The sequence below is a fragment of the Mus pahari genome, chromosome 2 (assembly GCF_900095145.1).
Source record: "Mus pahari chromosome 2, PAHARI_EIJ_v1.1, whole genome shotgun sequence".
Lineage (NCBI taxonomy): Eukaryota > Metazoa > Chordata > Mammalia > Rodentia > Muridae > Mus > Mus pahari.
Window position 1 is genome coordinate 155,286,330 of NC_034591.1, and position 26,066 is coordinate 155,312,395.

General features: G+C 42.1%; 1 protein-coding gene across 19 annotated transcripts in view; it reads left to right on the forward strand.

Annotated features, from left to right (window-relative positions):
- Nucleotides 1–26,066, forward strand: part of Plekha5 (pleckstrin homology domain containing A5) — a 173,354-nt gene that overhangs the window by 78,535 nt on the left and 68,753 nt on the right. For all 19 annotated transcript variants that reach the window (XR_003843268.1, XM_029535229.1, XM_029535227.1 and 16 more), the window contains 3 exons: nt 23,713–23,796; nt 24,639–24,759; nt 25,232–25,336. Coding sequence is in view for 18 of the 19 variants with exons in the window: in XM_029535229.1 (XP_029391089.1) it covers nt 23,713–23,796; nt 24,639–24,759; nt 25,232–25,336 (310 nt within the window). In the remaining variant the exon portion in view is untranslated. The remainder of the gene's footprint in view (nt 1–23,712; nt 23,797–24,638; nt 24,760–25,231; nt 25,337–26,066) is intronic.

Below are 26,066 nucleotides of genomic sequence, written 5' to 3' on the forward strand. Positions count from 1 at the left end.
CTATAATAAATAAATAAATCTTAAAAAAAAAAAAAAAGATTAGCACAAAAAAATTAAAATTTTAATTGCCATGTTATTATATTCTTCATTAATGTATCTATTGATCACATGGCTCTTTGAATGCAGTTGTAATTTCTAAGAAAAAAGGGAGACTAATGCCCCTTAAATGTTATCAGCCACATGCCCAGGCGGTATGCCCAGACCCTCTTGGGGTAGCTAGTTTATAGTCTGCATCATTGACCTGAAGAGCGTTTGTAGGAGAAGGAACCCTGGCGGTGGTGCCGCCTGAGCTTTGCGGAGACATGCTGTGTGCATTGACCCTGGCCTGTCTTCTCCTCTCTTCTCTTCGTCCCTTTTTCCTTCTAATGGCTAATCGTTAGTGCCTATTCAGTCTGATTCTTATATAAAGCCACATGTGGCTAAGATTTATAATTAACATGTTAAAAATTCTTAACAGTTTCTGTGACAGTGCCTTTATTTTTTTAAGCATTCCTTTGTAAGGAATTATATCCAGTATTAACTCCAATTTTTTTCCTACTTTAAAAATAAAAAATGAACTGGAGGACTGAATTAGTTTGTTATTAGAGAAAATGCTGACTTAGACAAATTTATATGATTGATTTATGATCTGTCTTTAGCAAATAAATTACACTTCTGGACAGAGTGTAATCCCTTCATCACGAAGTGTCAGTACACAGCACAGAGGGGACAAACAAGCCCATTGAAATATGAGCAAAGGATTTGGCAAAGTGATCCCCAGTGACACACAGCACATGAGAAGTGTTCTGCATTGGTCACTGGGACACTTGAATTCTGCAATACCACTGAGACCTCACAGTGTGCCTGCCTATTCTGGTGGCTCTGGTCCACTCTGGGCTGTGTTGAGAGCTACTCAACTCCAGGTAGCCAGGAAGCAGAGAAAGAGGGAGGGAAAGCAGGAAAGGGTGGGATGAGTGACCTTGCAGTGATTTATTTCCTTCCAGTGGGCCCCAACTCATAGTTTCCACCAACTTCCAATGCACTGTGTGATGAGTTCATTAAGACATTTGAGACCTAAGCATCCAGTCATTTCTCAGAAGCCCATCAGTTTGCAACCCAGCCTATAGCCAGTGGGCACACTAAAAAACACAAGCTCTCTCTGTTGAATGCAAGCTAGTTCAAAATTCTGATCCTCCTGGTTGTACAGCCTTTCACACATTGGTGCCAGGCTAAGCAATAACTACATTTGTTTCTGTTTAACATTAGTAGAGAGATTTGGTCTGGTGTGTTCATGATCATTTCCCAAATAACAATCCCACAGTGTCTATTCACCAGACACCTTTATATTTTGTAAAAGTATGGTAGGATCACATATTACACTATAAGCAAAGCCTAATGTAGTCATTTGTTCTTTTGCAGCTTTAGGGATTGCAGAGTGTTATTGCACATGTGTACAGTTTGCACACACACTCTCTATTGCTATGTACACTCAAGTTTTGATTGAAATAGTGAACATATAAAGAACTGGCTTGAGTTCTAGAGACTTCTATTTTTTTTATATCCAACTCTTGTTTGTTTGTTTGTTTGTTTGTTTCCTGAGACACGGTTTCTCTGTGTAGCCTTGGCTGTCCTGGAATTCACTCTGTAGACCAGGCTGTCCTGGAACTCAGAAATCTGCCTGCCTCTTCCTCCCAAGTGCTGGGATTAAAGGCATGTGCCACCACTGCCTGGCTATATCCAACTCTTAAAAGGAAATTTCAAATGCTACATAACAAAAAAAGCACTCCATTAATAATATACAAATAGGAGGCGATAGAAAAATCTATGTCAGAAATGTCTTTAAATCAGACCCACAAGAGCGAGTCTCTCTCTCTCTCTCTCTCTCTCTCTCTCTCTCTCTCTCTCTCTCNNCTCTCTNTGTGTGTGTGTGTGTGTGTTTAACATAAGCACACTGGTTTTTATTTTAGCAACTGTCTTGGTGTATACTGTCATTCGGATCTCTCTCAGAGCTGGGCTGGCTGTATGTGCTTAGGTCAAGTGTGGATATTAAAAGGAAGCCTCTGCTTACCCTGCCACAGCACTCAGACCCCCTGCTTTAGGAGATAGCTGCCAAGTGCTTTTATTTGAGCATACATTTTACTTGGCAACTAGGTCCTGTAAGCCAAGCGTCGCTACTAGAAGACTCATGATTGTTGTGTGGTGGGAGAAGAAACGTGTGGATGGATATTCCCCTTCCGTTGTCTTGTGAGGTCCAACAGTATAGTGGTGTATGTTTATCATCCTAGGATTGGGAAGGCTGAGGCAGGAGGATCATTATCCCAGGCTAGGACATCGTAGGCTGCATGAAGAGACCTTGTCTTGAGAGAGGTACAACCCAAAAGCTCCTGTCAGAGGAAGTGCAGCGGATCGGCCATCTAATGTCTGTGTCCGTGCTTCTGTAATTGATGCTCCTCAGAGCCAGTGTTAGCTGAAGTTGCTGCTTAAATTACTATACCTTAGTCCTTTTACATCTAAAATAAAAGTAATACTTTAGAAACATGTAGCTGATTTAGAGTTGTAATTATAAATGACTCCCAAGACTGATCACCATTTTCAAATGTTTCATTTGATTGACACTGCTTCTGCTATGCGAGGAGGTTTGTTATAGTCTGCCAATTACAATTGATTACATCGTTTGTGATATTTTCTGTTATGCAGAACTTCATACTCCTTTTGTTGTTGATCGTCACTATCACTGTATACATTGACCTGCTTTTCACTTCTTATTGATTCAAATGTGGTTTATTAACTTGTCATGGACAGGATGGAGTACCCTGGGCACCTGCCAGGCTGCTCTCCACTCTGCCCTAAAACTTTCTCCAGTTGGAAAGGGTCCTGATATTTTTTTTTTCCCCTCTCCTTGGCTCTGAGTAAGTTAGGTCTAGGGTATAAATACTAATTACTTTTAGATAATTAATTCTCTGCCTCTGCCAGTAATTGGCTTATGATAAAGAGCTCCTGTGTAACGTAAACACAGAGTAGTGTGTCCTTAAGTAAAACATGCTGAGATGGGCATTCTAGTGTCCTTAAGTAAAACATACCGAGGTGGTATTCCAGAGGCGCAAGAAACCCTCCATTTCCTACTTCATTTTCCTAGAGTAATAGGTCGTTTTTCAAGATTAAGTTTTTGGTCCAAAATGACTGCTAGCTTTTATTTGTTTGTTTGCTTGCTTGTTTGTTTTCCAAAATAAATAAAAAATCAAGAGAAGAAAAGTTTAATTCCTGGCTGAATAAGTCCCCCTTTAAAGCATTTTTCAGAGACATCTCGGGTTGTGTTGTTCTTTTAAGCAGCTGCACCAATGACTATGGCCATACCAAGTTGTACGGAAGCCCCGGTACCTGTACTTTTAGTTGGCTGCCTTTCTTCACTGAGTGAAGTTGGACAGGACAGGAATCATAAGCAGTAGGCAGCAAAGATGACCTCTGTGCCACTGCAGTTACTGAAGTCTGGTCCTCCTGAGAGCTCCTTAGTGACTGGTGTAGAAAGTCCTCTGTAAGAGAGGGTTTCATCCAGGATTAACTAGTAGTAAAGGCCGAGTCACACTTGTCTCATTCTCTAAAGCAAAGCATAGTTTTCTTCTAGATCCAGTGTTTCCTGGGTTTGTTGCTGTTGTTGTCATAATGTGGTCGTTTGTTTGGAGTTGGCTTTTTAAGGCAAGCTGTTACTGTGCATCCTAGACTAAGCTAGAATTCACTGTGGGCCCTGGCTCAGGCTCCTGAGTACTGGACTCACAGACATGAAGCACCATGCCCTACTTTATCCACGAGCAGTGGAGTACTTACAGCAGGTGGTTCCTGTTCATCCTGCTGTGTAGCAAATGAAACTGCCTCACGGGGGAAAGGGAAAAAGAAAACCCTTCCTGAGGATGTCAGTGATAAACTCGAGCCTTCTTGTCACTTAGAAGCCCCGCGAAAGTTCCTTTCTCAGACCCCTCTCTACCGTGGGTAGCCACTTACATGTAAGCTACATTCCCAGCCTCCCTGCCCCACCTGAGCCTTCCAAATGCTTACAGAAATGCACTGCTGCAACCAGGTCTGGTGCAGTTGTGAACCTCTCTATTTTTAAAAATTTTGACTTCTGTGCATCCACATGTGGGGGAGTGTGTGTGTGTGTGTGTGTGTGTGTGTGTGTGAGAGTGAGAGAGAGAGAGAGAGAGAGAGAGAGAGAGAGAGAGAAGAGAGATTTGAGAATTTTACACTTGACCAATGTATTGATTGCACCCATCCCTCAGGCCTGCCCGTCCAGCCCCTCCAATATCCTCTCTTCGCCACTTTTCTTTCTCAGCTTCATGTGTTATTTTAAACTCCCTGCGTCCACTTAGCTCTGTGTGGTTTTTTATCGGGAACCACATCCAGAGGACACAGACTCCTCCTCCCCCAGCAGCCGCAGTGCCCACTGTGCTGGACTGGCATGGGCTCCAGGAGCCTCTTCCCACCCATGCTCCATCTTGTGCATGTAGCCTTGTGGCTCAGGTTCTGTTCTTCGTGCACATCCTTATAGAGTCCAAGATCAAAATGATACTTATATTTTACTTAGATAATTTATCCCACTTACTCATAGCCAATTTACATGTCTTTTTTCTTTTTCATTTTTTAATGTTCCTACACGTCCTAAAAACATGCTTCTTTTGCAGAAAAAGGCAAAACATTCTCTTCTGTAAATATTAAACAAATGACAGATGTATTATTAGCCAAGGAAATGAAATCTCAACCCAGGATGGTTTGCTTGAGTTTGACTTTCTTAGCTCTGGACAGCAGAAGACATGCAGCGCTTCTACTAGGGGCTTTTCTCCTGTCTTCAGTAAAAGAGAAATCTTGTGGGCTAAGTAACGTGTACAAATAAGGAGGGGTGTGTACAGGCGAGTGTGTGCACATGGGGAGTATGTACAGATGAATGTGAACAGATGAGGAGTGTGAGCAAGTGAGAGTGTGTACAGAAGATTGCGAAGAGATAAGGCGTGTGTACAGATGAGATGTGAAAAATAGCAGACAGTTTTCCTTCAGTTCCAGAAACGAGCCCAGAAGTAAATAAGGCAGAGTCTGTGTGTTCTACATAAGTGGATAACAAAGAAATGTAGGCTCCTTCTTGTTCGTTGTAGAGAAAGTGGGAGACTGAAGAGATGACGACAAGTCAGTTAAGAGCATATGCTCCAATACCCATGTGTAGCAGCTCATAACCCTGTAACTTCCGCTCCAGGACATCTAATGCCCTCTTCTGGTCTCTTTGGCCACTGTATGCATGTGGCATTGCACATACATGCATACACATAACGAAAAAATAAATCTTTTAAAACTAAGAATTAGTTGGAGCAGGCAGATGTGTTGTTTAGACCTTTCATTGAGTGCACAGCTACAAGTGGCTCTTCCATGCCAAGGCTTAAATCTCCTTAATGCGTTCTGCCCTGTATATAGAGTTTTCAGTCTACAGTTTGCACATACTGCCATTACAAATTTTTCTAAATATTTAATACAGTGAAAATATGGTTAAAGATTAAATACTCTGCCTACTTTTCCCTATTACATTAGAGAGAGAGAGAGAGAGAGAGAGAGAGAGAGAGAGAGAGAGAGAGAGAGAGAGAATATGTCCAGGGCAGATACAGATGGAACCAAACACTAGAACAAACTCACCGAAGTTGAAATGACTCCTGGCAGCTCGAACTCAGGACACTGATGCTGAGCAGTTTTCGTGCATCTTTGCTGCCTTGTATTTGCTTTGAGACAGGGTCTCGGTGCTCATTGTGCAGAGCACACTGGCCTCCAGCTCACAGAACTCACTGCCTTTGCCTCCAGAATACAGGGATTAAAGGTGTGGCCACCAGGGCCAACTGGTTTGTTTGCTGCCTGTAATGTCTTACCTCACACCTTGATCTATGGGTAGTTGGATCAATGAAGTAGAATTTGTCCTCGAGAGCCCATGAGTGCGTACTTTCTTTTATTATGCAGAAAAGTTTGGTCCACCCTGTGGGGGTAGATGCTTGAAATAGAAATATGTAGTTACTCACATGACTGATTATAACATGCAGTGTGACCTCAGCTAGGAGCTTGGGTGAAATCTAAGACAATATTTGAACAGGACTTGAAAAATGTAAGTTGGTGAGGCACACAGCTTATAAACTAATTGAATTAACTGTAACTTACCTCATGCAAAAAGCAGAATTTAGAAAGGATTGGAAGAAGAAAGAGAGAACTTTTAAAGCCTTAAGTCAGAGTCTTACTAACTGGCCTTAGGAAAAAAGGTCACCTTGCTCTTTAATGACCTGAGAACCGGATAGTCTCAAATAAAGAGCTTCTGGATTCTCTTAGTGAGCAAGTATGTTTTAGTAGCTCCCACTCCCTACAGAGGAAGAGTCTGGTGGTATGAAGGGCATTCTCATTATAATTGGTTTCTTCCTAAGCAGGTGTTTATGGACTAATTGGATTCTTAAATCATTCATCTCTTTCGATTACTTATTCCAGACGTTTGCTGTTTTGTGAGATTTTATCTCTAAAACAACAGCAGCTTGAAACACATAACATCTTTGACTATTTCTTGGATAGTAAATGGAAACTCACCCCCACACCCATTCTTGATTTTTTTTTTTTTTTTTTTTAACACAGTTTCCACCTCCTGGGAGTTGAGCTCACAGGCACGGACCACAAACCCATTCTAGTATTTCCACATCAGAAAGATTTGTATTAAATGACTGAGGAGATGAAACCCTTAACTAACCAATGAGACACCTTACACTTACTGTCTTACCATAGTGTTAGGTACTGGAAGGAAATACTGGAAGCAGTGCTTCTTTCCCATTACAAGAGCTTTTATATTGAATATTAATTAGGAATAAATTGGCCCCAGATGATGGATGGAATTGGATTTCAGATTGAGGTATTTGGAAATAAGTCTCTTGCAGAGTGAATGCTGAGAATCCAGATAGGTCAAGTAAGTCAAGGGCAGGGATAGCATTGTCAAGATTACATACCACCGAGAAGTGAAATAATAAATATGTAAGGACTGAAATATGGCAGTGTGGCAGCTGGGCTGTAGGGTGTCTCACGGGCGTGCCTTGGCGTTCTGAGTGAAACATAGGTGCTGGTGTAAATTCTTATGGGAACCCTGCTGAACTCTAGTTTTTGGTTGTGTGTCGTATCCTGTCTGTCTGTCTGTCTGTCTGTCTGTTTGATACATATTGTGTTTTGGCTGGATGTATGTAGTATCTTTTTACCATTTATGCACCTGGTACCCACAGTGACCAGAAGCCGTTCGCTCCTCTGAATCTGTGATTACAGATGGTTATGCCATGTGGGTGGTGGCAATCAAACCCTGGTCCTCTGCTAGGACAGTGGATCTTAACCACTGCACCAAGCCTAACCCTTCTCTTTGGTTTTTAGAAATGCTTTGTTTTCATTTGTGTATGTATACCCACTTTGGAGAGTTGGTTCTCTCCTCCCATTGTCTTCAAGGATTGTACTCATGTCATGAGGCCAAAATGGCAATGACCTTTACCAACTGAGCCCTCACTGCCTTCTTTCTTAACGAGGCATGTCTCCTGCCGTAGGCTTTAGAGATACATGAAAAGAAACTTGGGATTAGTTGAGGGTTAGGATTCCCCACGGATTTGAAGTTGATTGGCTCCAGCAGTGTGGTGGGCTGTCTGTCTCCACAGCTTTTCTTGGCTTTCTCCTGACCATGTGATCAGTGCAGGCATATGAGGCCTGCTGGGCACAATTGTACAAGGCACATGAGAATTGCCTTATTGTTAGTCATTTTTCTGTAAGTAAATAGTTTGTCTGCTAGTGGGAAGTGTGTGTGTACGTGCATGTGTGCGTGCGTGCGTGTGTGCGTGTGTGTGAAGTTTAGACTTTTTGCTGATGTGTGTGTTCTCAGCATAGCTACCCCTAATGGATTTTATCTTGAAATAGTCGGATGGCCTTCACTTGGTTAAGCAGTTTCCACACAGCCCCCAGGCCTTTAGCCATTTCCTCCTCTGGGCTCTCAAATCAGGTTATATTTTAATGATTTGTTTACAGCCCGCTTTCTCCTATTAAGCTGTCACTTGGGCCTGTGATGACCTTGAAGCAGGGACTTTATCTTACTCTCCCCTTTATTCCCATGGCTGACCACACTGTGAACAGTGAATAAGCTGGTGAAGGGCCCGAGAGAGACTTCACATGCTCCGTAATGTCATAAACCAAAAGCCAGGCTGACTTGTCACTTCTTACTCTCCCCAGTAATTCACAGGCTCTTTGAGCAGATCTCTTGTTTCATTGTTTTCTTGGAGCAGTGCTATGTGGAGCCCCTGAACCACTGTGTGATACTGCAAACGCTGGGCTAGGTTTTTGTTTTATTTTGAAAGTCCTGCTTTACTACGGGATCACATGTAAACCAGATACACTAGAATAATGGAAGAGTTGCTTTTTAGTACATTATTTTGTTCATCTGCGTAGCTGATGTTTTTGTTGTTGTTTGTTTTCAGGTTTATAGTTGTTTGATTGTTTCCTTAAAACAGGACAGGATGTCATGGTTTTAATGTTCATATAGTTCACTAAGTGTTAAAGATGCCAGGTCACTACGTGTTGGCATTATTTTGGAAAGCCCTGGAAACTTTAGAAGGTTGGCCCTTTAAGGCTCCTTGGCCCCTAGTCCCTATGTGTTGTTTCCTCTGCTTCCTGCTCTGCTGTGGTGTGCTCGCTCAGCCTCTAACACACCGTCCTTCCTTGACGAGGTGAGCTGCTTGGGCATGACGTCCCTGACATGATAGAATGCAGAAAACTGAGAATAAATCAGTCCTCCTGTAAGTTAATTCTGTCAGATATTATGCCTAAGCCATGCAAAAATAACTGATAGAAAAAAAATTGGTACCAGGGGAGTAAGGTCACTGTAACTAAACCTGACAATATGATTATTAGGTTTTGAAAATTGATGTATAAGAAGAATGTGAAAGAGTTTGAAGGCAGACTAGAGCACCCCTAGAATTCATTAAGCAAAGCTAAGTGGACCATTCTGGTAGGAGTTTGGAAAGCTAGAACCTTATAGAGATGCACAGTAAAGACTGTTCTGTGAGGTTAAAGGGGACAATGACTCTATTCGAATTGGACTGGAAACCATTCATGTTATATTCTAGCAAAGAATCTGTCTCTAGTTTGTGCATGTCTGAAACCTTGAGAGAGAGTATAAATTGAAAAATGATGTAGTGTTCAGGCTATGCCATTGCTAGTGCTAGCTACCACTAGTTCGCAGTGAGAATTGGGAGCTTTTAAAACGCAGAGCAGAAATACATAGGAAAACATACAGTTTGGCCAGAAAAGTAGTTTTTTTTAAAGTTGAGGGCAAAGAAGCCATTAAAGAGAAGCCAAACAATTTATACAAGAATGTTAAAAGTACCTTAGATATTTCAGGAATTGAGAAGTCCCCATTCCTGGTACCAAAATGTATATTCAAGGTTTTCTAGAAGATCAGAACAAAAAGAAAGTGCGTGGAGGGGGAGAGAGTGAGTGATGCAAGGAGGTTGATTAGGGTGGCTTACGTAATAGAAGGCAGGGAGGCTGTGTGATAGCTACCTGCATGCTAGAGAGTCCCTGGTGCTGAGTCCACATTGAAAGGCTGGCACTACCGGGGCCTGATGTCCATTGATGATGGCAACAGTGACCTTGGACTCGGAAAGAGGAGAGCTTCCCCATGTACCCTGACTTCCTCTTCACAATTATATCCATTCAATTTCCATCTACCACTTACCCACATGCCAGTCCTTTTTAGAAATGCCCTCCAAACATACCCAGGGTTGTGCTCCTCCATTCCTAGACATCTCTCAGTGGAGCCATTTTGCTAACTAAGTCCAGCAATCACCAAGAGCCTCACGGGATAGCTCCAACTAGCCTTTACCTCACAGTCCTCGGGTCTCGGCGCTCCTAGATGTTGGGGTAGATACGTGTGTCATCCCGTTCGTCTTAGTGAGTTTCTAGGTTCTCTGTTGCAAAGCTGTCCTAATGAGGAAGTCTTCATTAGATAATAGGAGTCTAATTGCTTTAGAGATAATAAGCCTAATAGCCGGGCAGCAGTGGTTGCAAGCTTTTAATCCCAACACTTAGGAGACTGAGGCAGTTGGATCTCTGAGTTTGAGAACAGCCTGATAGGGCTACACAGAGAAACCCTGTTCTACAGAGGGAGGGCAGCCAGCCTTCTCTGATTTAGTGATCTGATTCTAAGTTAATGTGACTTCTGGAATTCAAAGGGATTCCTTTGCCTTTGAATTGTGAGGGAAGTTTTATTGACTTCGTTTTGATGTTCCCAAGAACGGGACTGTTTTCTTTATTAGTGTAAAACGTTTAAGTTGAATATAATTGAAATTAGCAAAATCTTAACCTAAGGAAGGGAGGATTCTGAGCCATATGTACAGCCTTCTGGATTTAGCAAACTGTTGGCCTGCTTTCTTATAGTTCAGACTACATAATGAAGCAATTTTGTCCTCTGGCTTTAATTTTTGTTAAGACAGTTTCATAGAGAAGGAATGTTTTAGCACCTATTAGGTTGTGTGTTAGATTTGGTGTAAGACAGCTCCAATTAACATATTTGAGAAGTATTAGACCATTAGCATTCTAACAAGTTATTTACAGCATGCTTGGTAAAGTGGTTTGTCCGTTCTTGTATAAATCACTGTTTTGAGAAATAAGCATGAACTATAGAAGAAATACAGCCAGCCATTAAATGAGTCACCTTTTGATTATGTGGCTTTATGTGACTTTCGTGGTTCTCACAATAAGCCCACAGGATTATATTATTAGACTTGTTTTCCATAGAGAAGGCTGAGAGGCTAGCTGACCTGTGATCAGAGAGCTGTTGAGAAGGCACTGAACTTGGACTGCAGCATCCAACTCCAGGGCTGGTGTGCTGTGACCACTGATGAGGCTGGTCTCCTCCTGCAGGCCTCACATTCACAGACAGTGTGGCAGCACAACACATCACTCTGTTATGTTTACAAGGAAGAAAAATGATGGCCACTGTTCAGCCTGGGCCAGGATACAGGGAGAGAAGAAACCTGGTGGAGGACAATACAAATCTAAAGCTCAGTCCTTCCCCCAACTCTTCCCCAAGACTCCCAGAGCGCCCCCTAATGTGTGGCTGGGGTCTCTGCATCGGTTCCGGTCAGCTGCTGGGTGGAGCCTCTCAGAGGACTCTTATGCTAGGCCCCTGGCTGCAAGCCCAGTAGTATCATCAACAGAGTCTGCTTGTTTCTTGCCCATGGGATGGGTCTTAAGTTGGGCCAGTCATTTGGTTGGCTATTCCCTCAGTCTCTGCTCCATCTTTGTCCCTGCACTTCTTGCAGGCAGGACACATTTTGGGTCGAAGATTTTGTAAATGGGTCAATGTCCTTATCTCCCCATTGGGAGTCCTGCCTGGCTACAGGAGGTGGCTACTGCAAGCTCCATATCCCCCACTGCTACGTGTTTCAGAGCCTTCCCCATCCCAGGTCTTTGGCATACCCTAGAGACGCCCCAGTTCCTGCTGATTCTATTCACTCTCCTAACCCTCCCTACACCTGATTTCCCCCAGCCCCTTCTCCTTTCCCACCCAGTTCCCTCCCTCCATCTACCTCTGGTGACAATTTAATTTCCCCTTCTGAGTGAGATTCAAGCATCCTCCCTTGGGCCCTCCTCGTTATTTAGCTTCTTTGGGTCTGTGAATTGTAGCATGGGTGTCCCGTACTTTATGACTAATATCCACTTATAAGTGAGTACATACCATGCATGACCTTTTTCAGTCTGTGTTACCTCACTCAGGTTGATATTTTCTAATTCCTGAGGAACCCAGAGGGGATAGGAACTCCACAAGGAGACCAACAGAGTCAACTAATCTGGACTCCTGGGGGCTCCTGGGGACTGACCCACCAACCAAAGAACATACATGGGCTAGACCTAGTGCCCTCTTCCCCCACACTTATGTAGCAGATGTGCAGATTGGGTAGTCTTGCAGATACCCAACAACTGGAACTGCTGCTTACCATAAATCTGTAGCCTGCCTGTGGATCCTGTGCCCCTAACTTGTCTGGCCTTGGTGGGAGAGGATGTGCAGTGACTAGTCCTACTCCTGCAGTGACTTGAGGTGCCAGGGTGGGTTGGTACCCATGGGGGACCTCCCCCTCTCAGAAGAGAATGGGAGGAGAAGGGGAGCTGTGATCAGTGTTGCCTGTGCCCTGGACTATTCACCATCTGACCCTACCTGCCCTTGAGGGCTGGAGGTGAGGTGGCATGGAGTCAGCGACACAGCCTCTGGAGCAGGTGAGAAACACTGCAGCAAGCTCATCAGAACGCTGCTGCAAGCTCCTTTAGTACCCTTGTACTGGCTGGTTTTGTGTCAACTTGACACAGCTGTAGTTATCACAGAGATAGGAGCTTCAGTTGGGGAAATGCCTCCAGGAGATCCAGCTCAATTAGTGATTAAGGAGGGAGGGCCCATTGTGGGTGGTGCCATCTCTGGGCTGGTAGTCTTGTATTCTATAAGAGAGCAGGCTGAGCAAGCCAGGGAAGCAAGCCAGTAAAGAACATCCCTCCATGGCCTCTGCATCAGCTCCTGCTTCCTGACTTGCTTGAGTTCCAGTCCTGACTTCTTCAATGATGAACAACAATGTGGAAATGTAAGCTGAATAAACCCTTTCCTCCCCAACTGCATCTTGGTTATGATGTTTGTGCAGGAATAGAAACCCTGACTAAGACAACCCTCCACCCAGGCCCCATTGGTTCTAGACCGCATCTCTTCTAAGCAGCAGTTCCTGATTGGCTGGCGTTGTCTGTGCCAGCCATCCTGGTCTCTCAGGCTGTCCTTAGGTCCTCCTGCAGGTGCTTTTGTGGCTTCACAGCCCCCACTGGCTACATAAAGGTAGCCCCGCTGTTCCTGCTACAGATCAGGAAGTAAATAAATAAATAAATTCCTTGAAAAAAAAGAATTAGAGTACAAAAAAAGAATAAAGAAGTTTATGTTTCCTTCATTTAAAAACTAAAGCTATATTCACTCTGTAAGATCCATTCTGAATCTAGGTATTATCCTGTGTAGCTGAATACAGAAAAAAGTACTAAGACAGCCAGTACCATAGTTTGGGTTGGGTTGGGATGGGCTTTTTTTGGTTTTGTTTTGTTGTTGTTGTTCTTTTTGTTTGTTTTGTTGCTTGTTTGTAGTAAGAAATTGAAAATAAGCAACTGTTAAGGTTAGCTAACTGATAGGATGTCATCAAAGAATGAAAGTTAGGAAAGTTCTTCACTGTGGTAGCCTCCTGTGAATCCCCACCTGTGCACACAAACTTTGGTCAGGGTGTGTTTCCACAGGATGTCTTTGGTTGTCAGCATCGCAGTGGCAGTGCCTGGGCAGTGCTGCCTCCCAGGCTGTAGCTGCAGTCGGAAACATCATAGGGAGGCCAGCGTGGCACAGACACAGCCACTCCATCATTGTTTTTGTGTAGTGGAAATCCAGAAATCTGTTGAATTCTGAAACAATAAGTAGTGACTTTGGGAAGAGCAGAGTGGGCAGGGACATTTCAAATGGAGTCTTTTTAGTTGGTATGCTTACAGAAAATGCCCAATAATTTAGAGCACTTACTTTAAATTTTTCATTAAGCATTTTTGCCTTATCTTTTATGCCAAATTTAAGGAAATTGAAGTCAGGTTTTTGGTTTTGGGTTTTTTTTTTTTTTTTGGCTAGAAAGCAAGCTTAATCATAACACATTCTTCCTGGAGAAACTGCTTTAATTTGCGGCTGCAATGACAGGCTAGAGTGACGTCAGTGTAGTGTCAGACTTCAGAGTGGCAGGCCAGCCTGAAAGCCACAGTGCATTTCCTTAGAGTTTGGTCCTCAGCAGGGCACCCGGGGGCTGCTGGGGGACAGAGGAGTTGATTCTTTGCAGCCCAGGTCCTCTGTGCTGAGTCCTGACGGGCAGGCGTGGCTGTGACTGAGGAGGTGAGTGCTCTCCTGGCTGAAGGGCGTGGCTGTGACTGAGGAGGTGAGTGGCCTCTTTGCTGCTGCCCTAGTCCCATGCGGGAGCCTAGTGCAGATGCTTTGCAGATCATAAATAGTTCTAAACTATTATAGTCATATAAATGATTTTCAGGTGACCTGAACATTTTAAGATATCAGTGTCAGAAATATATTCCTCTTAGCTTGTCCTTAACATCCAGCTACGTAAATACAATGCAGACATGAATTACTTTCAAGCCAAGAATTTTTGTTTTGTTTTGTTTTGTTTTGTTTTTAAAAACAATGCAGTTTATCTGACTAAATTTTTTAACTTACTCAAGTGAAGTTGGGTACTCCCCCCTCAGAATTAGATGAATAATTCTTAGATGTTGTTGTAGAAAATATAGGCAATATTACTGTATTATGTCTTAAAATTTTAGTGTAGTTTAAGTTGATGAACAATTAGGTAAAATTGCCTTTGTTTCTCTGATCTGGAGAGCTGTTTCTGTGATGTGATTCAAAGTTGGAATCCTTTCTAACCTAAACTTTCAGAACAAAATACTAGCAGAAAATTTTATATTAGAGACGATGATTTTTCCCATTGAAAGAAATTTTAGAAGCATGTATGCCTTTAAGAATATATCCTTACTAGCAATACCAATTCATGTTTCTTTGAACTGTAACATAAAGGGCTTGGTTTGAAAACATTGACTGAGAACATTGTGGTGCATGAGCCTCCTTTTGTCTTCTGGAAGCTTCTTTTTTACCTACAGGTTCTTGCCTGTCTTGCAGATGTGCTGTGTTTATGTTGCACATTGGAGTTCCTGAAGCCTTGTCATATTGACGTTTATGACAGCATGCTTTTCCTAAGGTTCAGTAGCAGTCTTGATTTCAATGTGTTAAGAATAGATGTTTTATATGGGGAAAAGGCAATAATTCTTAATAAATAATATGTCCTGCTTCAATTTTATATAACAAGTAAAGATGATTTACTGTATATATTTTATATGAATAATGTATTTTATAAGATTCCAAATTTAAGGACTAGATTGCTGCCTTAGCAGTATAGTATATTTTACTACATATTTGGAAGCATAGAAGTAGGGTTTCAAGTTCATTTTATTTAGCTTGACAGCTTTAAGAGTCAGTTTTTCCCCCCTGAACTTACTGAATTTTTCAGCTTCCACCTAAGATTCTTCCTAAAGCTAGAAAATTCAGGAAGTGCTGTATATGGAAAAGTCATGAATATTTCTATTCCCTTTAAAAATTTGTCATGAATTCACTTAAAATATTTTAAGATGCTTTAAAGCCTGACTTTTAAACTAAGCAGTGCCTTGGTTCCTCTGGCCCCATGCCTTGGAACAGATGAGGCACTCAGTTGAGACAAAAATGGGTTTGGGACATTATGACATCAGAGGTCATTGGCTGCTACCAGAGTGCAAGTGAGAGGAATCTGCTGTGACTTCTTTTTGAATGAATAGGCACTTAACTCTGACAAAAAGATGGTAAGCATAGCTGTAGGGAGGCGGCTTAGAATAAACCTAAAAGTTTCCTTGGCTCTGAAGTAGAAGATGTACTTGGCCAGAGTTCAGTGTGGGAAACTCAGATGACTGTCTCAGCCCTTCTCAGGCTTAAACTATATATTTCGTTCTCTTGTGATGAGCAAAAGGAAACATTGGGCACATTAGCTACTTAATAGCACGTCGGCATACATAACTAAGTTTCTAAGTGAGTTAAGTGAGAGAGGAGAATTGCCTCACCCTCTGTATTAGAGAGGTTCCATCCTACTGGGAACTTGAAAGCCTGCACACTCCTACAGAGCCAACTGAGGGTCAGTGCCTCCAGACACAGCCCCTCCTGCCTGCCCTGGGCCCACACACCTGCCCATGTGCTATTGCTGCTACTGTTTACCTGCTTAAGGAAGTGGCTCTTTGGGGTTGGATTTTTATCCCACTCGTGCCCTGGGCACCGCATAGCAGCAATTACTTGTTGACTAAACTAAACAGTAAGTGCTTGGGTAAATCTCTGCTGTCCATATTTTGTCTATAGGTAGGTACTCTTTGTCACTACTTATATTTGAGTCTGTGTTACTAGTGCTCATTGAATGAATAAAAAAAGAATCATTTTCTGTGCAAAGAATGATGCATTATTTTTAATTCTCATGAAATAATTGTTTCAACACAGCTTGTGTAGTTTCTAAAAATAAGTACATAGAGTCAAGAGAAGAGTGGACAAATTAAGAAGCTGGAGAGCTGAAGAGCAGCATGGCCCCTCAAAACCATCCATAGCTCCAGGTCCAAAGAATACACCTCCCTCTGCTGGCCTCCTCAGGCACTGCATGCACCTGGAACACTTAAATACACTTAAATGCAAAACACTCATGCACATAAAATTTTAAAGTATTATAAAAGAATAGGTAAATTAAGTCATTAGCATTTTCTGTTTGAACTGAATTATTTATTTACTTTGTCAATTTGACTTTTAAAAAGAATGGCTTCATCTACAGTAGAGCTGTTGGGCTACTTCAAATTGTGGTAGCTTACATGTGGGTCAGAAGTAGGTTCCATGTCTAAAGTGATAAGGTGTAAGAATTAGCACTTGAACTTGGCTCTTTCTAGCTTTCTGTTAGCTTCCTTCCCATTGGTACAGTAAATGTCTATTTAATCTGTGCCACTACAGAATATTGCTAATTAGCATTCTCTAGGGAGTGGTAGAGTTGTCTGAATTCATGAAATTATAGGTTATATATTTTTAATGCCACATTATTGCTTTTAAATGACAAATGGAATATTCTTGCATGTTTCTAGTTGAGCTTTATAAATTCCCACTTACCCTGGGACTTTTGTGACAATATTTTTGTACAGGTTTTTGTTGGCATTTTTTGAATTATCTTTTAAAGGGCTATAATATACCCTGTAATCATTTTTATTTTGCTATGTGACTTTGCATATACTCTTTCCACTCTAGAGCACTCTACAATAAATTTTAAGCATGGGCCATATTATTAGTATTCCTTGTTCATTAAATTATAATTGACTGTGTCATTTTATTTCAAATTAAAGATGGTAACAGTAGCCAGAAATCTTTTAAAGCAAGGAAGTACCCAGTCGTGTTTGGTTTTCATAACTAATTCTTCTAGCACATTCTACTTCAGTCACTATTTGGTAAGGACTATCTTACATTCATTAATATGCCTTGATGTCACCAATGACTTTCCTTATAGAATGATGGAGGTTATATATTTTGTTGTTTTTCTTTGGTGTACATTTTACAGTTGTATAGTATGAAGAATGGATAGAAGACAGTGAGGTAGATTAAGGTGCTGTCTAAAATGGCTAGGGATCAGATAAATATGTGGTATATAACAGATAGACAAATGTATTTGATAAATTACAAATAATATTTAAACTCCTCTGAATGTAGTAGCACTCCAGTGGATGTAGTTCCATTGTCAGACTGTTCTGTGTAAGTACAGACCTTGACCATCTCCCTTTCCGCCCCCTAAAGGAACCTCAGAGGCTCCCCAGCCTCCCTCAGTACAGCTGGAGCTGAGATCTTACAGGCTGGCTGTTCTCATAGCATGATCTCTAGCCACTACAAAAATAACATGGCTTAGTACTTTTATACTTGGCCCAAAATTACCTTGAATTTTTACGACCATCTTAAATTCATATTTCTGTCTTAACCATACAATGCTAGCTATTCTTTTCATTAAGATAAACATCCTAAGTCAGATTCACCCAAGTTGCCTGCAGGCAAAAAGATATGTTCAAATCATTTTAGTCTTTTTTGCCCTTAATTTACCAAGTGGTCTGAGATGTAGCCCTGTCGTGACACCTGGGAGGATGTGACAGGAACATTTTGTCTTTAACTAGCTTGGTGCTAATTGATTTATTCTTGAGTTACTTCAGAATTATTTAGAATCTATCCTAAGAGTTTATTTTTATAGGTATATGTAAAGTACATGCTATTTTTATTTTTCAAAGGGATTTCGCAGGGCAATTTATACCATCTCTGGTGTGTGTGCTCTCCAACTCTGCAGTGTTGTAGCTCTGGTCGGAAGGGAGTGTTCAGCCTCCACTTGGTTGGCTGCAGTGCGCTCGCGATTTCCCACCCATCTTTAGGCCCCTGCCTAGGCAGAGCCAGATTTTCAGTTCCTGTCCCTGTGATGCTTGCCTTGGGGTTGGTGGCATTTGTACTCGGTGGTACCTGTGATAAGGGAATGTGACATGACGTTTCTAAATCTGCTGTGGTGTTCATTTTTATTGGAATAGCTGACTAAGAAGGAAACGATTACAGAGTTTCAGAGCATAGCAAGATAGAGAGGCATCGTGTGGAAGTGGTGTTGGTGAGGCAGAGAGCAGAGGAGCCCCAGCCAGGTCCTATGTGCCCTGCCCAGGACTCCCTGTCACTGCAGTTAAGAGAAGGACTTCTGAGCAAATTATGCTGTCTGCTCTGGGTGCCATTGCACCAGATGGTGAGGGCAGAGCCAAAAATGTCACTGACTGGTAAGCCAGGGAAGGAGACTGTGGAAAGAACATAGCCGTCTGCTGAAAGGCAGCCTGGCCAGGGAGGACCTCTTCTCCCTGTTCTGGTGATGCAGTGTAGATAATAAGCCCACTTCGGAGGGCTGTCAGGCCCAGGTCCCTAGTGCAGCAAGGCAGTTTGGTTCCATGACCCCTGCTGTGATAGTTGGCACTAGTGATGTCTGTGCATCTTGCCATGTGAGGAGCAAAATAAAGTCTTCACATTCATGGTCTCCCAGACAATCTGTTTTCTCAGTGCGGAGAGAAGGATGCAAAGGGGTTAAGTGGAGCCTCCTGAGAATCTGCATGGCAGGTAAATAAATGGTCCCTGAGTTTAAGCAGCACGTCTGGAAGTGTTTAGGGCTGAGTTGCAAGTGGCATTTAGAACTGAATGTGGGGACAGGAAATGTATACTTCTCATGTTCTTAAACAATTACATCTTTGAATTGCTAACCCTGTGGTTGTTTTCCCACATAACCAAGGCCTAAGAATTGGCTTTCTCTCAAGAGAATCTGGGTGTTTCGCGTTTTCTTCTTTTTCGTTCCTAAAATATTGAGTTTAATTGTAGGTCCAGTTTCCTATGCTAGCATATTTTTAGTTTGTAAATAAGTTGTTGAAACAGTCATTATGGCAGATTTCAAAATAATATTTTCCTTCTGTTTATCAAAATGAAAATAAATAGCTTACTATATAAAGCATTAGTGAATTTTCCATTTAATAATAATAGAAACATTATTTTAAGTCAGTATAGAAGCCATCTATAACTAACAGGCATGTTTTTTAAAGCTAATTAGATTTGATTGTCAATGATGGTGGTTACTGAATGACTTCTATGGACAAAAATCTCCCCAGCATTACATTATATCAAGCCTTGTGCTGTCTTGTGTTACAGCCTTGAGCTGTAAACTGAAGTGGAAAAACATATGAGCTCTGGTACTCTTTCGGTTGAGTACATGTGTGCATAGGATGAGTTGCAAGCACACCTTTCAGCTGCTGGCTGCAGGGTTTCTTACCTCCCTAAGAAGCACGACAGCTTCCGTGGCTCACAAGCCCTCCGCCTTCTGCTCACAGGTATGTGGTGACTTGTGAATCAGGCCCTTGTAAAAGTCCAAGGCACGTGCTGGCTTTGTTCCTGGGGCTTCTAGAAGAGTTAGCAAGCAGGCTTCAGCTGCCAGGCCTCACTCTATTTTGCTTACTCTAAATCAGATCCTTTCTCTTTGCCTTGTGAGAACTCATAGGTCATGTGGGCTCACATCTGAACTTAATAACAGAAATAAAATCTTTTGGACAGTTTTCTAAAAACATACTTTTCTCTTTTTTTACTTTCTTCATAGTGGGCATATTTCCAACTTTGTTGCCAGTTACATAAAACCCTGCCTAATAAGCTCGCTTTGCTTAGGGGTAGTCTATCACTCCCAAAGATTACATTAGCTGTGATGGCAACATAAATGGAAAAATGAATTCACTTTATATTAGTCACTGAAGTTAACCACATGCTATAGTATGTATGCTGGATATCCCTCAGGGGGACCACGTGTTAAAAACTTGGTCCCCAGAATGAGAGGCAGTGGACCTTTTGAGAGGTAGGGCCTCAAAAGGTGATTATGTCACTGAGAACATGCTCACACAAAGGGACCCTATGGGACCCTGGCCGCCAGGGGAGTAGAGCTTGGTCAGCACTGCTCTCCCCATTATGTCCTACCTGGAAGGCTCTAAGTATTGGAACCAATTTGTTAACTGAATCTCCAAAATTATGAGCAAGAATAAACTTTTTCTCTTATTAATTCACAATCTCAGGAAGTTTGTTACAGCCACAGAAATCAGATGAGTACATCATGAATTTTTTTTTTTATAAATACAGAAAAAGCAAATGTTTCTACAGTGCTAAGAATAGCCAAAGTTGTAGTTATTGGTCAAAATATTACACCATTTTTGAGACTATGCAGAAAACCTCAACAAATCTTATGCTCAGATTAAATCATCTTCCTGGACTTCCCAAAACTTCCCAAAGGAAAAAACTAGTGATGCCGCCTCCTCCTCCTTCTGTATAAAACATGCAGTGTGTATAATTCGATAGCATGGGGGGTTTCTTTACACCATATGGAAAGCTGCAGTGTCTGAAAAAAAGCAGGATGTTTCTTAGCCTTCTCCTTCTAGAAGCTGCAGTATAGTCTCATTTCTTCCTTTTGTATGTTCCTCCCTGTGGTTATAGACACAGTCGTGAGTCCTGACTGTGGAGTCTGTTGAGGCTTATGATACTGCTGTTACTTTGGCCATTGTGAGGTAGGCATGGACCTTGCTCTGTTTGCCTGACAGGACTGTGGAGAAGAACAGCTGTGGAGCATTGGCCAACCTGAAAAGTAAATGCCAAGGAAAAGTGCACTCTGAACTTACAGTCTGTGTGCATGATGCCGGGACACTGTGGCTGACTGGGCCTGATAGGGTACCCAAGTAAAAAAGGACAAAATAAACAGTAGAGATGGAGTTGTGGGGGTTGGACCTCAGACTTCATGAAGGCTAGACAAGCACTCTGCCTATCACTCAGACACCTGTCCCATAAAATTTTCTTTTAATATGGGAAATAGCCATTCCCCATACTTGATTCAGCAAATCATTATATATCTGCTATTCTTGGTTGATTTTTACACTCTAAAGCTCTGTACAGTGTGGGCCTCGCTGGATAGCAGGATTTATAACAATATTTTCCATGAAGCATGTTGTTATCCCTTCAGTTCTTTTGGAGTGTATCATTTTAGAAACCAGAAATTTGGAGCCTGAGAAATAGCTCAGTGGGCTAAGGCCCCTGCTACCAAGCCTAAGAACCCAAGTTCAGAACCAGGAAGTGCACGGTGGAAGGAAGGGATCAGTTCCCACAAATTGCCTTCCAACCTCCACATGGACAGGCACGCACACAACAAATGCTCTAAAATCAAAAACAATGTCTTAATGTCATCCCATGCTTTATTAGAGTTTATATTTGAAGTGATTGGTTTTGCATGTTCTGTTTCTCATGTAGGTGTGGTATTCTCATGGGTATGTGTGTCTAGAGGATACAGGAGAGTGAAGTCATGATGCTTCCTACTCAGTGGACCTCTCCGGGCTGTCGTGGTGTCAGCACTGGGACCTTTTAGGAGATACTTTGATGTGGACCACTCTCCTGCACATTATAAAATGGTGAACACACTGCAGGCTCCACCAAGTACATTCTAATGACAGCTGCTGGTGATAACATTCAGATGTCTTCTGGAAGACACACACACACACACACACTCACACACACACACCAAGAGCCCCTGGACTTGTTCTGCAATAGAGGCATTCTAGAAGGAAATGTGGATACATGGACATGTAGGAAGTTTAGAAATGTGGCTTTCTTCCCTTCCTGCTGGGAATTTCCCTGACTTCATGTATGTTTTGTTTCAAGACCTGAATTGTATCCTCTTTTGTAAGAATTCTCTTAGAAACACAAATTTACATTTAAACAACATACAAAATTGTAATTTTTACACTTTCTGTTTTCATGCATGAAGACTAACAGATCTCTTGACAAATTGGGTTTTCTTTCATGTTTTTGACTGGTACCTAAGGATCAAGCCCAGATCCTCAGCCATGCTAAGCATGTGTTCCACCACGGAGCTTCAACAGCAGCCCAGAGTGGGAATGTACTGAGGCTAAGGAAATGGCTGGCAGCTAAGAACATTTGTTCTACATGCACGAGGACCTGAGTTCCCAAAGAACACATGCAAATGCTGGACATGGCTGAGCATGCTGATAACCCCAACTAGGAGGCAGAGAAAGACAGATTCGAAGAGTTTGCTGACCAGCCAGCCCAGTCTAAACTGCAGTCTTCTGGTTCAGGGAGACTGTCGCAGAGTAATAAAGTAGAGCACAGTAGGGCAGGAAGTCACTAGAAGCCCAGCGTGCACGCACACATGGCATACAGCGTCACACTTACTTGCACAACACAGAGTGGGGAGGGGAAATCAGGCAGTGACAAGCCCAGAGTGGGTCAAGAAGATGGATTAGAAGAAAATAAAACTTTACTTAGTAGCACAGGAATAAAGATGAAATCTCATGGAGCTGGTGGTACAGTTGTACACATTAGTAAATGCAGAGGATGCTATGATAGGATTCTTGCCTTGAAAGGGAACTACAGTTTGAGGAAGTGGGCATCGTGGGAAGGCTCCAGCATAGGAACTATTGGCAAGTGTGGGTGTGTTTCATAAATAGCTAATGAACTAAAAAAGCAACTGGTCTGTAGTGTTGGAGATGTATGAAGATGTCTGGTTTGTCAGTTTTGATGGCTATGTCTGCTAGATGCAGTTTTCTACATTAATAGGGTTTTTCCACAGATCAAAAAAAATGTAAGCAAAAATAGATTTGTGCTATGCTCAGTTCATTTTCTAATGTATGAACATCTGTAGAAGACATTGCCAAACACACATTGTAGCAAAACTGAGGCTATTTTTCGTCTAAAAGTAAAAATCCAGACCAGACCAAACCTGATGAACTATGAAAAAGAATGGCAAATACGTGTGAGCATGAGGTTTGCAGGTAAGCAGGAGGCTCATTTTAGCAGAACTGAGGAGAGGGGCTGGGAAACATTGTCTTCTCTACCCATCTTCAATCAGGATCAGTTACCCTCCTTTGTGCTAAAGACAATGCTCAGGACCCACTTAGCACAGGGCCTGCCACCTCTCACACAAGGACAAGTGTGTATCAGTTAGAGAGTTCTGTATATTAGCACAGAAGGGAGTTAGGCTGGGGCTGCTGAGTGTGATCAGAATATAATATGTACAGGTATGAAACTGCTAAAGGATAATTTAAATATGCTACTTATTTACCTTTATGGGAATTTTCTATGCTGGTGTCTGTGTGCTGTTTAGTAAGTCTCCTATATATGACTTAGCATTTGCTCTCTGAAATGTGCCAGAGTTGGGCCCAAGTTAAAGGAGGCTGGTAGATGTTGCTTGTGTCTCACCTGTGAAATATTAGATATATTAGATATAGGAATAACAGGTCTGGTAGACTAGACTGTGTTATGAAATATTGAGGAGACAGCTGAAGTTTCAGACTGAGTGAAGAGCTGGCTTCATGGTATATATCGGTGAACTGCACTCCCACATATATTTCTTCAGTAACTCTGATGTCAGAATTTTAAAGTAGGTGCTTTGCTACTAAACTATTAGAAAAGCATTTATGGTTGTAGAAGTATCTACACATAATTTATTTCTTTTATTCTTTCAGCCACAATGAAAGGAAAGTAACCTGCAAGCATCCAGTTACAGGACAGCCATCCCAGGACAATTGTATCTTTGTTGTGAATGATCAGTAAGTAAAGAGTTTCATACGCCTGCCCTCAGCAGCTTTACATAGGATTACTGTAACCCATGTCTAATACAGTACAGTTCAGCAGTTCTATCTGGACATGTGCGGTCACATATGACAGTGTCAGCTGTTTCCCACTGCAGACAAACGTACTCGGATTCTTCCCTAAGGAGCGTAATGTTAGAACCCGTTTCATGAGAACTTAAATCTGGCTCTCAGCTCTAGAGCTCAGGATGATGTCAGGCTAAAGAAACAAGCAGACTGTCTGTTCAGCTGAACCGAGCTATTCCCCAACCCTTCAGTTAGGGGCTGTGGTGACTGCTGTCCTCTATGTCGTTCATTTGTTTGTTGTTACCACCCTCTGTTGCCTACTGTACCATCGTAAAACTGTCCATAGCTTTTAGTTAGTTCTAACAATACAATAATAAACTCTGTGTGTGTGTGTGTGTGTGTGTGAGAGAGAGAGAGAGAGAGAGAGAGAGAGAGAGAGAGAGGGGAGAGAGAGTTTGAACACATGCACATGCAGGTGATTGAGCCTTGTGATTGGCATTACATTACTCAATCTTTTGTAATTAATTTTTCTTTTTTAATTTGTTAAAATTGCAATATCTACATTAATGCCTATTTAAATGATGCTCACTCATGTTAGGCTAGAGGTAATAGAAGTAAAAGTGTTAGATGTATTGAAAGTGGCGATAGCATTGAAGTATTACCTTATGGTACATAGAGCCAAGCTATTTAAAGGAAGGCCACCTTTCTGCTGAGGAGGCCTTGGTCTGGGGCACTTCACACACACAACAGTTCACACACACAGCAGGCTGCAGCATTGGTTTTTTTTTTTTCAGGACTGTTGCAACCATGACGTCCGAAGACAAGAAGGAACGACCCATAAGTATGACAAATGAAGCTTCCAATTACAACATGGCTTCAGACTACACAGTGCATCCCATGAGCCCCGTGGGCAGGGTGAGTTATCCTGCTGCTCCTTACGTAGTTACAAGTAATCATTTATATCTACTGCTAACACTCATTATAGATGGAAAATTGGAATTAAAGACTAATAATTACATTTTTAATAGCAGTAATTGACATAAATAATAGCTTCAAATATAAATTAATAAAAATGTAATGACCTACACTTCTTTTAGATTTTGATGTGAGATATTCAGTAATTTTATAAACATTATAGATATTTGTATGAGGGAATGGGTATTCTGTTGAATCAACTAAACTTTTAGATGGAAAATTAATATAGTAACCTTGAAATCACATTTCTTTGTGAAGAATTCTTATACTTGAAATAAGGCAGCAAAACTGGAATTGTAAATTTTCCTGCAAGTAGCAGAGAAATCTGGAGAAAGATGAAAACTGTACAAATGGAGACAGTGTTACAGCTCCAGCCCTTAACAATTCATACTCTGTCCTCTTTCATGTTTAGACATCGCGGGCCTCCAAAAAGGTTCATAATTTTGGGAAAAGGTCCAATTCAATTAAAAGGAACCCTAATGCACCTGTGGTCAGGCGTGGCTGGCTGTATAAGCAGGTATGTCTTGTGATCTCAGATGCCTTGATAAGACAGAGCTAGGTCCTTCTGTCTGAGCAGTTGATGACTGAGGATGGTTAGGAGCTGGGGGTTAGAAAGCGGCAACTGAGAGGGCGCCAGTCCCCAGTCTGTTGTCGTCTGCCTTTGTCCTCTCCTCCCAGGAAGTCACACCGTACCCAGCCTGCTCATTGGTCCACCTCACAGATGCTCATATGTCTCAGTAGAGACCCCAAAATCTTTGGTTACCCCATGTTCACTGAATTAAAGAGCACTTAAACCAAGTTCAGTAGCCCATGCCTGGAGGCAGGAGCAAGGACCGACAAGTTCAGGACCACCCTGGGTTCAACTCCAGCTCCACACACGAGGAGATACTGTTTAACTACAGCAGTGGCTTAGTGACCTTGCCCACAGATTCTTTGTTTTGTAGTCAGTAATCTTTTTTTTGGGGGGGGGGAGGCTAATAACATTCACTCATTAAAATGTATAGTTATTCAGGTGTGGTGACACACGAGCCTTTAATCCCAGCACTCAGGTGGCAGAGGCAGGAGGATCTCTGAATTCGGAGCCAGCCTGGGCTACAGAGGGAGTTCCAGGACAGCCAGGGCTACACAGAGAAACCCTGTTGAAAGAAAGAAAGAAAGAAAGAAAGAGAGAGAGAGAGAGAGAGAGAGAGAGAGAGAGAGAAGAGAAGAGAAGAGAAGAGAAGAGAAGAGAAGAGAAGAGAAGAGAA